Here is an 18,104-nt window from a genome sequence, read left to right on the forward strand (position 1 = left end):
ACTATCACAATGTTTTAATGTTGTTTTTATTACTTAATCAATCGCAGTGGGTAAAGTCAAGGTTCAGGAGGTCAGGTGTTCTTGCCTGTTAAAAGTGTTTGTTCTTGCTTTCACTCACAGCTGCGACGCTCGCACTGCAGCACCTCTAATTTAGAACTTTACATTCTATAGCTCATCTGTTCCTTCTTCGTGTCTCCTAAACCCTTGAGAGAGATTTTTCCATCTCCAAATTGACAAATTAGCCACTCTCAGAGCGCAATCAGCAGCCGCTTTCATGACAAACCCAGGGGAAAATTGGATGTTTAGTGGCTTAGCCAGCCAAAGACGAGAGAGGGGAGGTGTTCTTGGGAAGGACAATGACGTGCTCAGCTTTCCGATAATCTCTTCATTTTTTATTATTTTTTTCTTCTGCTTGCTCTATCACTTTATTTTAAGCACCATCTGTCATTCAGGTTGGGAGGTGTTTGCAGAGCTTGGAGTTGTACAAACTACTTGTTGTATGAGCAAAGGCGATAAGCATCCCTGTTACTGTAAATCTCAGCAAGATTAATTCAGTGTGTTTACAAGCACTCTAATAATTCCATTATTACCAGAGTGAGGCGATGCACTGATGATTACAGCTGTCATGTTAACACATGAAGCGTGTGTAGTTAACATACAGTGTAACAACATGTAGTGCTGTACTACTTCAAAAGTAGAGCTGGAAGTTATGAAATGGATTATTTAATGGATTTGCTTTACACCATCCCCCACCATCCCCGACCATTATCTTGAAATAACTGTAACAACATATGGTTCTAATGTCTTGTGTGCCCACAGGTGAAAAATATCAATCTGCTCCAGAGATGCCCAAAAGTACAATAAGTATAGAATCTGGTTGTAACAGAATTATCATTCGATCAAATTTTTATCTTTATTAAAGAATTTGCTGTTACAGTATGTGTGTACGTAGACTCATCTAAACAAACATCCCGAAACATTAGTGAACCTGCTGTACAACATGTCGATCGCTCTGAAAAAGTCTTCTTAAAAGAAAACACCCACTCACTGCAGTGTATACCTCCAGCATATCTCTGCATGCCAGCTTACTTATTCCTTCTTTTTCTTACTCTGTGTATGTGTGTGTGTGTTCTGTATCTCAATAATTCAGCGGCAGGGATCGGAGCGGAGGAGCTGCAGGGCTCACTGTGCAGGCTCAGCTAAAGCAAACAGCAGCACCGGCTGCAGGCACTGTAGGTTTTTGCTGCAGCTGGTGCAGCAGACACTGTGCTGCCTGTAGTTTGTAGCCTGTAAGCTTCCATCAAAACAAAGTTGTTCTATACAGAGCACAGAGAGGCAGTAGAAGGATGCCGTAATCTGTTCAGATTGTTGTTTCAAAGGTTTTTTGGATGTGACACCAGTAAATATTTGCTTCAATAGAGGAGTCAACTGTAATGCACTCATTGCTGCATTTCACATATTTTGTGCTTTGCAGCTGGTTTTCACAGTGAAATGTGAAAGCAGCCCGAGAGTCTGTCCTTAGCTGTATGTGTGTACGCAGTTCCACACTGTGCACCACACACAGGGAGGGAAACAAGATCATAGTTTATACAGAAAGCAGGTCAAGCTGGTATGAACGTCCAATCACATCATTCTCTCTCTGTCTCTGTGGTCTGATAAGACTGATCAATTTTCAATTCAATTCAATTCAAATTAGCTTTATTGGCATGAATGTGTAACAACAATATTGCCAAAGCATCATACATACAACATAGGAACACTTACATCCATACATTTCATTAAACAAGTAATTAAAGTGTATGTGTGTTTGTGTTAAAAAAATAAAAATATATAAAAATAAAATACAATAAACAAAACAGTAAGCATGCGTGTGTGTGTTAAAAAAATAAAATAAAATAAAACAGTAAGCGTGTGTGTTTTTGTTAAAAAATAAAATATATTAAAATTAAAATAAATAAATAAAACAGTAAGCGTGTGTGTGCGTGTGTGTGTTAAAAACTAAAAATATATTAAAAATAAAATAAATAAATAAAACAGTAAGTGTATGTGTGTGTGTGTGTGTGTGTGTTAAAAAAATAAAATGAAACAGTAAGCGTGTGTGTGTTTGTGTTAAAAAATAAAATATATTAAAATTAAAATAAATAAATAAAACAGTAAGCGTGTGTGTGCGTGTGTGTGTTAAAAAATAAAGATATATAAAAATAAATAAATAAATAAAACAGTAACGTGTGTGTGTTACCATCATCATCTGTCATTCATCACACTGTAGACCAGATAAAGGTAGACCTCCTTCTTGTAACAGTTAAAGCCAAACAAACAAACAAACGTAAAAATATCAGGCCTAGCAAACCTGAAGATTTAGTGTTATGTGTTACCAATTAAATTCCTTATTTGATCTACAGATAATTTGTTACTGAACCTGAGCCTGATAGATCCAGACTCCACTTAGTTTAGTGTAGGTCGATTGGAATGCAAGTGTTCCACTCTAATACGTCAACATATTTCTATTCTTCTGATTTCTTTGGTGAAGATGAGAAAGAGGATAGCATCCTGGGAAGTATCCTGCTTCCCAGCTTCCACATCTCCATGTTGTCGGTGGATGACCACATCAGCAGGAAATACGCCTTCAAGGTAAAACACAAGTGTCGTGACAAAAAGGTTTGGGGACGGTATGCACATTCACTGCACCAAAAGAAATAGCCCCTTCATGTTGAGGAAAAGTAATGCAGCTTGTTAATCAGTGAGCTTTAGAGGTATTGGTAGGTGTGTCATGCTAACTGATTCCTCTACTTCCAGGCTTTATGCCTGCAGGCAAAAGCAGAGAACCACATCATGACATATAGGAAGTTAGCTGGGCACCTCAGTGTCATTCTTCACACGCACACTCACTCATACTGTACATAAACACGCTCCTCTGCCAGGAATGATGTAAAGACTCTGCTGGTTTCTCATGGTCACCATCCAGCACTGTTTTTCACACTGCTGTTGTGTCTCCTCTCTCTGGCCCTCTCTCTCTCTGTCTCCTCCTCCTCCTACTGTTTATCTCTCTCTCACTGTCATTATTACCCCCCCTCCGTACTCTGCTAGGCCACTCACCCCAACATGCGGACCTATTATTTCTGCACTGACACAGCCAAAGAGATGGAGTCCTGGATGAAAGTTATGACGGATGCTGCCCTCGTTCACACTGAACCTGTCAGAAGGTCAGTACTCACTACAGGGAGGTGCCCACACACAAATGAAATATGAGACACACAATCACCATGGTGCAACCAAATATTTAGATTCTCCAGATTAGAGTGCTCTAATATTCATGTCCTGTGTCCTGTGCTCTAATGTCATGTCCTTGCCTTGTTAAGAGTTCCCTCTTATTCACTCCTCAACTAAGAGACACAGTATACAGGGTAATATTGTGTTCCATGAAGGAGCTCATCATATTCACAGTTCATTTATTACACTGAGTGACAGGACCATAATTTAAAAGGGAAAGCATTTTGTGACATATGTTGGATTGAATAAACTGGCAGCAGACTGCAGGGACACAGTCCTCCTCCCAGTAGCATTTTTTTTTATACAAAGGTATAAAAAGAGATTAAAAAATGGCAGTTTTCCTTCTTTAATCACTGATTTAATGCAGCTTGATTTACATTTTTGTGTTAAGGGGTTACGCCCATGGTTTGAATTACGGGGGGGATCGGGGAGGTCTGACCCCCCCCTAGTTAAGGCTTGGACCCCCCTAAAAGAGGCAAAAACAACAGTTCAGGGGGGTCTTTCATACCTGTATTTGTAAATATTACAATATATTTCCCATACTCATGCCTTATATTCAAGAATCTTAAAATACGATTTCAGACACCCCTAAAATAGACCGTACCATTTCCAAACTTTGACGTTAGTTGAACATCTGTCTACCCACATCACTCGCACCTGCAGCTGCTCCTGTCCAGTCAACCACACGCTGGTGGTTACACTGTAGGTTAATGTCAGTAGTTTGCTATCTAGCTGCTTTAAGACACTTTCCTACCTTCAGAGTTTCATAATTAGCATTTCTTTTACTTAAAATTAGCCATCTAATGTTAGCTAGCTGAGAGCCCATCTAATATTTTATCTAATTGTCAGCTCACACTGGCGCTCAGGCATGAGCAGTGAAATTGATTAGTTATTGTAGAGAAACATTTTGACTTCAATATAGAGTTTATTATTTCATTTGAAATCTTTTGTGAGTCTTTTTAAAATAAGCAGCCATATGTTTTCACTCTGGAATTCAGAAGTTTTACCTGCCCCGGTAAATGTTCAAATCCAGGTTTGTTATTTCAAATTTATTCAGTTTCAGTTTTTTATGTAACGCCAATTCAAAAGTCATCTCATTGCACTTTTTATACAGAGCAGGGAAGAGATCCAACAATCCCCAAAACCCCAATAATGTCTGACTACTGCTTTATTGAACATTATATTACATTGTATTCACAGTCAACATGAGCAAGAGGAAAGAAGATATTTGCAAAAATAGATTAAGTTGAAACTTTAAAGTTAAAATGATAAGAATTAGGAATTAGAGATGATAATGCAGCCTAAGTTTTATGGTTGTGTCTTTGGTTCTGGTTCAGCATTGTGTGGGTCTGTGTTTCAGCGTTTTGGTGGTCTGCTGTTGTGTGGTATGAGGCACCCATCAACTGGTGGAATGAATTTGACTTATCATCTACAGTGAACTGGCTAAAACCTTCACTGAGAATGAACGAGTTAGCAGTTAGAGTTAGTATGCGGTATTCAAAAACATTGCAGTCTCTCTTTTTGCTTTAAGGTGTGTGTGTTTATGTTGCTTATACATCCAAGTGTTGTCTGCCTTGGTGATGCTTTATTCTGCTATGGACAATAGAAAGCTATTTGATTTATGCATGTTGCACATGTTGCAGTATTCATAGCCCTTTGTATTTATTGTAAGTCATTTTTGTTTCATTCTCTCACTGTTGTACTCCTTTTCTGGGTTTTGTGTCTATGTGACTAATTAGAACAATATTTTTTGAAATTGTTCCAGTATTGAGCGAGCAGCAGTGACACAGGACTGCAACGGTCAGAGTCTGTCTACTAAAAAGCTGACAGGCTCAAATTTTTATTAAGTGTCAAGTGACAACATGATGCAAAGTATCCCTACAGACTTTTTTTAAAAGAAAAATCCTTTTTGTTTAACCAGAAACAGTCAACGTCACCAGACTCCTTTGACAAAAAATAAAAAGCTAACAGGTAGGTGGTGCCAGACCAGCCACTCCTATCTTTTGGGAGGTACTACTGTATAATGAGGCAATTGCCCGCAAGGATTACATTGCAGTCATGTTTCACTTCTGCTGACTTGCTCAATACCGGACCAATTTCAAAAAGGGTTGTCCAAATTAGTCACATACACACAAAAACATGGGAAAACAGGGTCTAGGTTTAAAATAACAAAGTTACCCTTTGGGGCTACAGTTTTGGTGGTAGAAAAGAAAAGGTTTGACCTCCAAATAAAGGGGTTTAGATCGTCTAGTAAAGATGTTTGCTTGTTTACTTGTCTGATCTAACTGATCATCTGACTGCCCATGTTTTTTGTCATAGGGATGTTGCGATGAAGCGTCAGAAGATTGCTAAATTAAAAACGTTTGAAAGTTAGAAAAAACTGCTTATTCTCCATCCTACACAATAGTATCCCATATACAGTAGATTGTGTACAGTGTGTGCTTGATCTAATGTTTTCAGTGAGCATCACACTGAGGGAAATATTTTCAGCTTTAAAGTATTGGATGTAAATATGAAGTTAGCTGCAACCCTAACGACCATAATTATTCCTTGTTAACACAGTACCCAGTTGGCCAGGACTCCCTGCACTGTCAGGGATTTCTGACAGAGATCAGAAAAGTCTAAGAAGTGGAAGGCCAGAAAGGAATGATGACCGAGATAGAATGTCTGTCAGACAAACATAGGACTTCTGACACTTAAGTCATCTTTCAAATCTCATAGAAAACTCTTTCCTTTATTCTTTGTCACATTCCTGTCTTTCTTTCATCCCAGACTGGACAAGTTGAAAGTGGACCAACGGACACCTCAGGAGTTGAACAACTTACTGAACCACAGAGTCCTGACCCGGCCCGAGATCCAGAACAATGAACGCAACCGTGAGCCAGTGCGACAACACTCCCTATCTCGGGCTGACGACAAACGACAAAAAGACGTAGAGACGCACAATGGCCAGAGGGAGCGTGAGTACTACACCTTACAGAGAGACGGGGAGAGGTTCTCCTTGAAGAAAGACGGCGTCAGCTACATGCTTCAGAAGGACGGAGAGAGGTATCTCCTCCACAAGGATGGAGAGAAGTACCTGTTGCGAAAAGATGGGGAGAAATCCTTGCTGCAGAAAGACGGAGAGGTGTGCACCATTCACAGGGATCTGAAGAAGTACGCTGTGCAGAAAGTAGACGAAAAGTATACAGTGACGCCAGCAGAAGACAAATACGCTCCATCTAACAATGGAGAGAAGTACCTGCTCGCGAAGGATGGAGAAAAATATGCACTGCAGAAAGTAGGAGACAGGCACACACTCCAGAAAGATGGACAGAAATATGTGCCTCAAAAGGCAGTGAAGAGACAGCTGTCGTTAAAGGAGACAGAGAGGTACGGCACAATGAGGGAGACGGAGAATAAATATGGTACCATACAAGTTGTGGACAAATTCGGCACTCTGAAGGAAGTGAAGAAATACAGTACGCTACGAGAAGGGGATAAATATGCTGTTCTAAAAGACACAGAGAAATATGCTACGGTCCGTGGTGGGGATAAATATGGCTTCCAGGCAGACCCACGTGCAGAAAGGTCTCTGACTAAAATCAGCAGCATTAAGCTGCAGCCGGCTCAGGCTGCCGCCATCGCAGCCGCAGTGTCTGCCTCTCGCCAGGGCCAGGCCAACCTCAGTGTCCAAAAGCCTGTTCAGGTCAACAGCTCGGGGTCCGTGGCAGGGGAGCAGACAGGGGACTGCGGCCTGGCAGAGGTGGACAGCAGCCTGGGTGGGGGTCAAGGAAAGTCCCCTGTTCCAGGCCAGGAGCCAGAGAGGGGCCTGTCCAGGACCAACTCCATGCAGCAGCTGGAGCACTGGGTCCGCACACACAGAACGAGAGGACTGGACGATGACACCAGGAGGTGAGCCTGTTCTGTTCTTTTTCGGAGTCGTTTGGGGTTTTGCAGCATCCAAATGAGGGCTTCTGTACATAATGAGGACTTTTTGTCCAGTCATCTCTTCTATAAGAGGAGAAGTCTGTGAGTGAGTCGGTTGAATGTTGGAGTTTGTCCATTGGCTTATGCTCTTTAAAAAACAAATAGGCGCAAAGGAAATAGAACACTAGTGTATGAGTTTAGAGGATAAGGCTATCACTAGTGATTTAAACCTTTTTTGCCACTGTGGGGCAGCAGAACAGTTGCTGATTTACACACTTATCATTTAGACAGCAACATTAGCATTCACTTGGAGTGGTGTTTGTGTCCACTCTCTTTTTTCTGCTAAATGCTTCACTATATTCACCAGCCGGTCTCTATCTGTGTGCTGGGGTGTACAGTGGACTTTTAGAGCTCCTGCTGCAGCTGAAAACCATGCTGTGAAACTGAACCAAAATAATAAAGTTGTGGGTCAGACAGATATACAGAACTTAGTATGAAGCCAAGGGGAGCTGCAGATTCAGCTGATATTTCTCTGTAGGTTCCTCACTACCAGAAACACCTTTCACATTGTTTTCACATTGTCATTCAGTACATTATTATAAGGTACATCCACTTTAAGAATTGTTATTTAAGTCACAGCTGTACAGCTGTATGTAGTTTAGCATGACTTTATTTTTTTAAATCTTGTACATATGTAAATTGCTGCTTGATGATGTCATCAATATACAAATCAACACCTCACACAGTCTACCAACTTTTCGAGCAGGCTTCTGCTTCCCATGAAAACAGTTGCCCTGAACACAACACAATTGCTGACCAAGATGCATGAGAACATCAGAAATCAGGATTTAGAACTTAATAACAGACTAAATAACAGTACAGGATGAATATTTTCCCAGTTATGGTAATGTATATTGGGTGACCTGTCCTACTTTTTTTTGCTGATTTAATATCAGGGATCTTCACACCCCAAATTCAAATGTGTAACTCTGTGTGCAACTGATTAAGATCAGTATGTGCACACTTAACTCATGATTTATGAAATTGCATTATTGCAAAACATTAATTGCTGGACCAGTTAATCATGTCTTAATGCTAACATTGCTGTTGCATTCTTTTAATGTATGTTTTATTGCTCCATTTTATTATTTTATACAATCCTTTTATGGCGTATTTATTTATTTATAGAAGCTGCTAAGTTCTATGGTTTGCATCTTGTTGTATTTTATGTGCAATGACAATAAAGTCTCTATCTATATCTATCTATCTAACCTCGTAATACCAATAGACCATTATGTTGAACTTGTCTAAGACATGTAACAGACAATTCCAGTGCTACTGTTGTTGTGTACAGTTAGAATTTGTTCATGTACAGTTGAGATATATCAACAAGACACAATGAGAACCATGGCTTCTTAATATATTTTAAGGCCACGGCACAAATTTCATCCTGACAGGTCTGCTCCCCCATAAGATTTCAAACGTTGTTTCATCTGCACCATTCCATCCATCGCTCCCCAAGTATCTTCCTCCGTCCTTGCCATGGCCTTATGGGCCATAGGCTGCTGAAAGCTTTTTGTGCCACCACAGATGTGTATCTCAGTTGGGAGCGATGGATCTTAGCTGTCTGTACCGAGGAACGCAGTGGAACAGAAGTGCAGAGCGCCAAATCTCGGTTTTCTCTCAGAGCTTCCCCTCTCCTCCTGCTGCCATGAATAAGTCATGGAAATAAGACTATAATGAGAGAAGAACCAGCGCAGTGCCACATTTGTCATCTTTATCAGCACTCTGTGGAGAAAGAGACAAACATTGTTATAGAACTAATTTGTTGGTACTGAGTCCTGCTTGTGTAAACGTAAAGGCCCATTTATACTCCTTGCGTAGGGTCTACGTACGTACCTACGCCGTAGGGTACAACTACAACTTAGGTTACTGTCTGACAACAATTTAACAATAAGGGTGAATTCTCCCAAAACACATGTTTGAAGTCACTCATGTACAAATTGTTGTAGAAAACTATATGGTAACACTTAAAGGTTCAGTGTGTAATATTTCTGAGGATCTTTTGACAGAAATGCAATATAAGATCCATAACTATGTTTTCAGTGGTGTAAAGACCTTATATAATAAACCATTATGATTTATTACCTTCGAATGAGACATTTCTATCTACATAACCTGGGTGTTTCTACTGTAGCTGAAAATGGACAAACAGTGCTACAGATGACGTTTCGCCACTAAGTTCTTCTTGTTCTACTTCTGGTAAAATTCTGACAGTGCAGACACTCATCACCAAGTTGAATATATACATTCAAAGAAAAAGAAGTAGTAATAATATACTTCAGGAGTCGGCAAATAAATTTTGCATTGGAGCAATATTTTCAACCATTAGATGGTGGATGCGAATATAAGACATAATACTGAATGTTATTGACATATTGTTCAGATAACTCAGTTGGTAAGGTGCCGTATGTGCCTGTACCATAAACTGTATAAAAAAGGCTGCAGCACCAAGTCCATGTTGATTTTAACAGATTCTTACCTTCAGCTGCGGTCTCAGGCCTGTTTGTCACTGTTACAAATTTATCACCACAAGCTTGGCTTTCTGTTGGTTTCCTCTTCTGGTATTGTTTAACACTTCTGTACATTTTTATTTGCTATTCACATCACTTGTCAGTTGTCACTGATCCATCGCTGCGTTCCATCACATCAATTAAATGCTTTTGTGGCGCAGCAGCGATCAGCTGATTTTACTCACGGAGCCTCCGGCTGCAGCTGCTTCAGGCGTAGTTGGTTTGATCGGCTGGACGGGCAGCCTCTCTTTTCCTCTGTTTGTGATCTTTAGTGTATTAAATGACTTGTTTAAACAGACTCCTTACTCGTTTTATACTTGTGACTGTCATTTTTGGAGGAGGCTTGCGACTCACCAATAAAAGGAAAAAACACTCGCCGAGATCTTTCAATTCAGTTTATTGAACGAAAGTTATCATAATAATTTTACGTTGTTTACTTTCAACACACATATCAAAAAAATACCTTAGATTCGTTTCCCACAAGTAATTTGGTCACTAAACTAATTCACTCCTCCTCTCTGATTCACATATAAAAACATTCACAAGCTGTGAATGTAACAACAATAAAAATAATAATAGGCTACCAATCAACTACTATGACTTCAACAGGTGACATTTTATGCAAGGTATCGAATGAAGTACTCTATTGGTATTGGTATTACTGGTTACCACAAGGGTACTGGTTTTGGTACTGGTATTGTTAAATTTTAAACAATACCCAACCCTAATAATAGCTTACATTGTATGTTCAGTATAAATGTTTATTTAATGTTTACAGCACTACCTCCATCAGTATAACACTGTCATACTCACCACTCTTTTTAACACAAATCCTAGTTTCATTCACTTAATAAGAATATTTCCAACTTTGTTTTTACCACTAAGTTATTGTCAATGAAAAGGCAGAATTTTCACAATGGAAGGTGTGGGATCATACCTCAGGGAAACTTTTAACTTGTGTTGAGTTGTATTTACAGTACTACAGTACCAGAAAATGTAAAGTAGTAGTAGTAGTAGTAGTGAATGAACAGTATTTCTGTTAAAAGAGAAACTCAGAGCAGCACAGTGGTAACTAGGGTTGCCAATTTATAAAATACACGTTTTACATTAAAGTATGAATGTAAATATATTCATTAATTTCCTCAAGTAGCATGCTTAATCAAGCTTTATCCCACATGGTAAATACTAGCTAGCAAAAGCTAGCAGAAGGTGTTACCACATTTTAAACTGTGTACATTGCTTTAGGCTGCTCTCCTGGTTAAATGAAACATCATAAAAGAATCAAATATAACTGAACTGAAACGCGTGCTAGTACTACAGGATGTTTCATTGGGCTAACATACTGCTGCCTACCTCTATCTGTATCTGAACTTACATCTCTAAATTGCTGCACTCTCATTTGTGAGGTGTCCAGCCCTGTCTTTCTACATCAGTACATGAATAATAATAATAATGAACCGTTAGGTATTTATTACCTTAGCATGAGCCATTTCTATCATATATACACGGGGTCCTCATACATGGACGTCGCATGTCGCTACAGTAACACAAACGGACAAACTGCTGCGTTTCGTCACCACGTTGAATACGTGTGAAGGAGGAGGAGAAGGAGAAGAAAGTTACTAAGTAAAATCAGTAGTTGTAGGGTTGGGCGATGTCTACAAAGAAACATCTAGATAGACGATGACATAGTGTGGGGTGCGCAATGAAAACAAGAAACAGTCACACACACTAAATATGCAACACAGCACAGCCACGAGAGCTGGGATAATAATTAATTTAAATAGGTAACTGAAAGAAAAGCATCAGGAATAATTCTACCAGGGACAACCTAAGTTTGTTTGTGTCTCTGTGTGTCTGTGTGCGTGTGGGTGAATGTGTCTGTATGTGTGTGTACATGTGTGTGCGCATAAGCCTGTTAAAGAATGTAGTTGTTAGTGAGAGTGGGGCGCCACGACTGTAACAGGCAGGCAAGAACCCCAGTAGCCAATAGGGGTGGGAGAAAGAAAAAGAATAAATCAAATAAAAAAAAAAAAAAGACTCCCAGATGCACCACGATGCAAACGCAGAAGACCCCGACCCAAATGCCAGTTGACAACGTAATGCCGACGGAACACAAAAAGCGCGGAAGAGCAGCGCCCGGACCGACCGCGGCGCATAGACCATAGACCAGTGCTCCCCCCCCACCCAGCACCCCACCGCCGCGCAGCAAACAACCAAAATGCCCAAATGCCACACAATCATCAACACCAATGCACAAGTGACGAGCCCAACGCGCACACTGCGCGAGCACGGCGACACCCAATGCCCAGCAGCCCCCCGCGAATCCCGCGTGCGAGGTCGGGCAAACGAAAGAGAGCAAACGGAACAACACGACAGCGAAAGCCAGCAGAGAGAAACACCAGCAGCAAGTCCCAGCCCGGCAGCAAACGCGCCGCATAGGTCACCGTGCACCCGCCAATAAAAGTCTGCCGTCCCCCCAACTGCCGGAAAAAACTAAGGCCGCCGGCGCCAGCCGACATCCCCCATGCCCAGCACGCCCCCCGGCCGCCATGCAACACCAGCCAAACCAGCAACGAGGCAAAATCAACTAGCTCAGCTGCAGGCCACCAACAACCCACCCACCCGTCAAGGGCCGAGAACTCCAGGCACAAACCCAGAACAAACCGGAGCACAGCCCTGCCCCACACCCACACTGCACATCCCGAAAATTACTATATACCTCAGTATCCAGAGGGGTCCAACAACTGGCCGACAGAGAAATGGGGAAGCACGGATCCGAGGCCAACGAAGCAAAACAGGGACGCAAACAGGTCCCTCCAAGCCAACGAGGAAATGCCTCCCCCGGACTCCAATGCACAAACTAAACGCCCAACAGCCATCCAGAGACCCTGCCCAGGGAAAAAGCATAATGCATCAAGATACATTGACAATCGCCCCACAATCCCACCACAGCCCACCAAACCGCAATCGGATCAACCCGCGCAGAGACCCCCACCCCCACAAGCCAGGACACCCTTGTGCTTTGGGGTGTGTTGATGGTTACTTTGCAGTCGCGTCGCGGCCCTCTGGATTGTGGTTGTGTTGAGTCCTAGGGGCTAGGTGCATCTGCTGACTCCCCCCAACCCGAACCCACACACAGGACACACAGAGAGGCAGCCAAGCACCGAGCGCCACCACATCCGCACAGCGCGCGATTCAAAATCACCACCTGCGCACCGATACCAACAACCGCGCGACACCCAAGCAGAGTGGCTACCCACCCCGCAGCAGCGGCACGCCGAATACAGGGCAAACACCGGTCCCCCCGTCAAGCCCGCGCCCTAGGCATCCCGAGCGCTGCACCACCGCCCCCCGCCAACACCATGCCATCAACCAACATTTAAAAAAAAAAAATTAGAAAAAGTCCCCCACGCCTGCACCGCAATGCATCTAAGAATCAACCCACCCCCAGACACACCTACCGGCCGTACGGGACCCTGACCAGCAAGGCAGTACACACCCACCCCCATTAAGTGATAAAGTTGATCAAGGGGGACCAGAGAGATTGGAATTGTGTCAATTTGTTTTTTTTTTACAGCAGACATTTTCTCCATGCTAATGTGATCTATAAGGTGATTCCGATATTGGGTGATACTTATATTCTTTTTGGCCTTCCAGTCCATGAGGATAGTTTTCTTGGCGATGCATAAGGCAGTGAGAAGCATGTATGATGTGTCAACCTCTATACTAATGTCAATTAGGTCCCCCAGCACGCAGAGTGATGGGGAAACTGGGACGGGGTAACTTAGCCATATCGATAGGTCTTCACATATCTTCTGCCAGGTGTACATTGCCACATAGCATGCATGTAACTATCAGATATGTTACCTGAGCAGTTCCGGCAGATGTTTGACTGCATAAGACCCATTCTGAACATCCTTTGTCCAGTATAGTGTGTTCTATGGAGAGTTTCATACTGTATAAGTTGTAGATTGGGATTTGTAGTCATTCTAAAAGGTATTTAAACATATCTGCATCCAAAAGTTTTGGTCTGGACTAATGGATAGATCTGTCTCCCACTTTAAGAATGGGAGAGAGATTGAACTCTCTGTTTTTAACAGTAACATGTATACTTTTGATAACAGTTTTGGAGGCGAGAGTTTAAGAAAGTCTGTTATCATTGGAGGTAAATCTAAGTCCATTATTTTATCCTTAAATCTAGCCTGAATTATGGATTTAAACTGTTGAAATTCCAGAAATCTATTATGGCTAATTCCATATTGTGCCACTAGATCCTGGAATGGAATAAAGTTACTGCCTTGCATTACATGCTCTAGATGTCTTATCCCTTTGTCATACCACAGTGTGGAATTTAGTGTTTTCTTATTTTGCATGATGTCAGGATTATTCCAGATTGGGGTAAATCTGCATGGGATAGGTGAAGACCCAGATATTTTGAGAAGTTCCCACCAAGCTGCCAAGGAAGTGCTTATGTTAATGCTTTTAAAGCAGGTATGACGTTTGATGCTGGAACTGATGAATGGCATATCGGAAATTTTTATTTCCTTACAGAATGTTTTTCTATGTCCATCCATGAGTGGTCCAGGGGGCTCTGATTGATCCATTTTGAGATATATTGTAGTCTATTGGACAGGAAGTAATGATAAAAATTTGGCAGTTCTAAACCACCACAGTCTTTTGCTTTTTGCATAGTTTTTAGACTGATTCGTTGGGGTTTATTTTTCCACAAAAATTTTGAGATGTTTGAGTCCAGTGATTTAAACCAGACAGCAGAGGGTTTGGTGGGTAACACTGAAAACAGGTAATTGATTTTAGGTAGGACCATCATTTTTATGGTGGAGACTCTTCCCATGAGTGATATAGGTAATGATGTCCACCGTACAAGGTCATCCTCTATTGATTTAAGTAAAGGCGTGTAGTTTAGCCATGTCACTTCTGACAGCCTGGAGGAAATATTACACCCAGATATTTAATATTCCCAGACTTTAGCGGTGTGGTAGATATACTCTGGAAATCACACTTTACAGGTAAAACTATGGATTTACTCCAGTTAATGGAGTAGTCCGAGATGGATGAGAATTTATCTATAAGTGTGATTGTCTCAGAAAGAGAAGTTTGTGAGTTTAGGAGGAAAAGTAATACATCATCTGCATAAAGGCTTATCTTGTGGTGTATATTTTCTGTTTGAATTCCTTTAATATTATTATTTTGTCTGATCGCAGCTGGTAGCGGTTCTATAAAAATAGCAAATAGCGAGGGAGAGAGTGGGCAACCCTGCCTGGTACCCCTCTGGAGACTAAAGCATGGAGAAGTATGATCATTTGTTTTGACAGAAGCTCTTGGGGAACTGTATAAGATTTTAATCCAATCTATGAAAGAGTTTCCAAATCAAAATTTATATAAAGTAGCGAATAGAAATTTCCAATTTACTCTATCAAATGCTTTCTCTGCATCTAAAGAAACAACTGTAGTTTCCAGGTTATGAATAGTGGCATAGTCTATTACGTTAAGTAGCCTGCGTGTATTGTTGGTGGAGTGCCTGCCCTTAATAAATCCTGTTTGGTCAGAGTGTATTATACCAGGAGTGACCTTCTCTAGCCTTCTTGCTAGGGTTTTGCAGATGATTTTAAGATCTGCGTTAATAAGTGATATTGGGCGATAACTGGACGGGAGTGTGGGGTCTTTGTCTGGTTTAAGGAGCAGGCTGATATTAGCAGAATTCATTGTTGGAGGCAACATGCAAGTACCCCTAATTTGCATAACCATCCTATAGAATGTGGGCGCAAGTATTTCCCAGAATTCTTTATAGAGTTCAGCGGGAAAACCATCTGGCCCAGGGGCTTTATTATTCGGCATATGTAAGAGAGCTTCCTGGAGTTCAGCCATTGAAACAGGTGAATCCAGAGCCCTGATCTGTTCATCATCTATCCTTGGCAAATCTATATTGTTCAGAAATGCATCGATGTTAGAGCTAGATGGGTCAATTTGTGATGTATATAAGTTTTTATAATAATCTCTGAATGCATTGTTGATTTCTTCTGGGTTATAAGTCAGATTCCCAGCTGAGTCCTTTAAGGAAGAAAGTTATTTTTTCTTTATTCAATTTCAATTGGCTGGCTAAGAATCTGCCGGATTTATTGCCATGTTCAAAGTTCTCCAAGCGTAGTCTTTGCAACTGAAATTGGGTCTTTTTATTAATAATTTCATTTAATTCAAGTTTTGATTTTCTCAGATCATTCAGCATGTGTTCCTGTGGGGAGGTAGCAAGGGTAGTTTCTAATGTTTTTATTTTTTGTTCTAGCTCTAATTCACAAGATCTCTCTCTTTTTTTTGTATGATGAATAGGAGATTATTTTACCTCTCATGACTGCTTTTGCTGCCTCCCAAAGAAGACATGGCGAGGTTCCTGGCAGGTCATTAGTTTCCATATATATTGCCCACTCCTTTTTGAAGTAATTTATAAAATCTAGGTCTTTAAGCAATGATGCGTTAAATCTCCAACTTCTAGTTGGCCGTGTGACCCTTTTTTTAGTAAGAGTGATAGAAACCGGTGCATGATCACTGATAGTGATAGGGTGAATCTGAGTGTTGGAAATGTCATACATAATTGAACTGCTAACCAAAAAATAGTCAAGGTGAGAATATGAGTGGTGGACTGGTGAAAAGAAGGTATATTCTCTAAGAGTGGGGTGGTGAGAACGCCAAACATCGCAAAGACCAAAATCGCTCATGTATTATTTAAGGATGTCTGTTGATTTCCAAATACGGTGACCACCTGCCGTACTGAGCCTGTCAACTGCTGGATTACATACCATGTTGAAGTCCCCTCCTATTATAAGAGCTGTGTCTGAGTGAGCAGAGAGTGAGTTGAAGAAAGCATGAAAAAAGGAGGGGTCGTCAACATTTGGGCCATAGATGTTGTAGTGAACAACGGTGTGGATTTGTGCATTTTATATTGAATGAATGTGGAGCTACCCTAAATTCCTTTCTCCTCCCCAGAGAAGATGGGGAGGGGTCAAAGTTGCTTTCTCTAAGTGCTAGCCCTTCTCTTTAGTTATCTTTAGTTACCTGAATATGTTCGCTTCTATTTGAGTAGTTATGTTAACTGTTGTTGCTATCTGTTGTTGATATTAGTGCTAAAAAGAAGTTACTTGTGCAATGTTTTTATTTTCAGCAAGACACTCCTTCATCTGATGTAATCAATGCTTGTTCATAATACTTTCTTACAAAATCCCTTTAGAAATGATGACAAAGAAATGTTTTACTATACTCTTAATCGCCAGCTTGAATTTAAGGATGAATCAACAATATTCCCCGGTTCCTAAGGAGAGACGATGATTTAATCCAAGCTTTCCTCATGTAACCTGAGCTCCCCCAAGTGGACGAAATAAGTATTACATGCCCTCGTCGGAAATGCGGTTAAATGTGTAAAAATACTGACCAATAATGTGACAATTGTTTCCTGTTACCAAATGCCTAGAACAGTACAACCGTTCAACCATTGAGGTTCGATTGTGGAAAATATTTGATTATAATACGTGCAAATAGATTTCTTTTCTTTAGACATTAAGTTTAGAAAGGCAGTTCCTGGGGAAACCTGAGACGCCCCCTGGGGAACCACGCCCCAGGCAACAAAAGAGCGACACGCGACCTGGTCTCTAGACTCTTCTCTCAAGACTCTTAGACTCTTCCCTCTCTCGCTCTTCCCTTCTGCCCTCTGGATGCTTCGGCACGCGCGTGGCGTGCCTCGCCAGGCCACACGCCCAGCCAGGCCACACGCCCAGACTCGGCCAGCGAAACAAACAGGCCTTTGTTCGCCTGAAGCTACACACCTGAAGTGCCGAGACATCGATCTGCCTTCAGTTTGTTTTATTTTCTTTATTTCTTTGGTTTGTTAAAGTTATGAGTCCGTTACGTTACACTGGACTAATTCAGGAACGACCAAGTTCCATTTTAAGCCTTTTTCGTCGAGCCAACTTCACCGAGGTCAGACCAAGCCACGTGGTCTCGCCAGCTACAACCAAGGAAACCTGCAAACAGCCGAATTGCCAGACGGAGGAGGCGTTTTCAATCAGACACGGAGAACCCCGGACAATCCCTAGCAAAAAGCCAGGATCGGCAGCTAGAGTGGGACCCGTGCAACAGGCCAAAAGCAGGCTGTCGACAAGCAGTAAGACTTAACACACGTCCTGTGATCAGATGTCCATTTTAACTCCTAAACTATAGCATTAGTTTACTTTCATTAGCTCTTCTATGCCGTATGAGTCGAATGCTTCCCACAATCGAACCTCCAGGCTCATTGTTCAGCAAATGTTTATGTTCCCTGTATCCAACCATCTTTTATCACCT

The 18,104-nt window shown here is 41.5% G+C and overlaps 1 protein-coding gene across 1 annotated transcript in view; it reads left to right on the forward strand.

Annotated features, from left to right (window-relative positions):
• The window catches only part of LOC119918508 (pleckstrin homology domain-containing family A member 5-like), a 98,581-nt gene that overhangs the window by 32,760 nt on the left and 47,717 nt on the right, over positions 1-18,104 (forward strand). The window contains exons 4-6 of the mRNA XM_038739286.1: positions 2,531-2,631; positions 3,088-3,203; positions 6,043-7,164. Coding sequence (XP_038595214.1) covers positions 2,531-2,631; positions 3,088-3,203; positions 6,043-7,164 — 1,339 coding nt within the window. The remainder of the gene's footprint in view (positions 1-2,530; positions 2,632-3,087; positions 3,204-6,042; positions 7,165-18,104) is intronic.

This window comes from Micropterus salmoides, unplaced genomic scaffold (genome assembly GCF_014851395.1).
Source record: "Micropterus salmoides isolate LMB-PRFRI ecotype aquatic unplaced genomic scaffold, ASM1485139v1 Ms_hic_scaffold_23, whole genome shotgun sequence".
NCBI classification, from domain to species: Eukaryota; Metazoa; Chordata; class Actinopteri; order Centrarchiformes; family Centrarchidae; genus Micropterus; species Micropterus salmoides.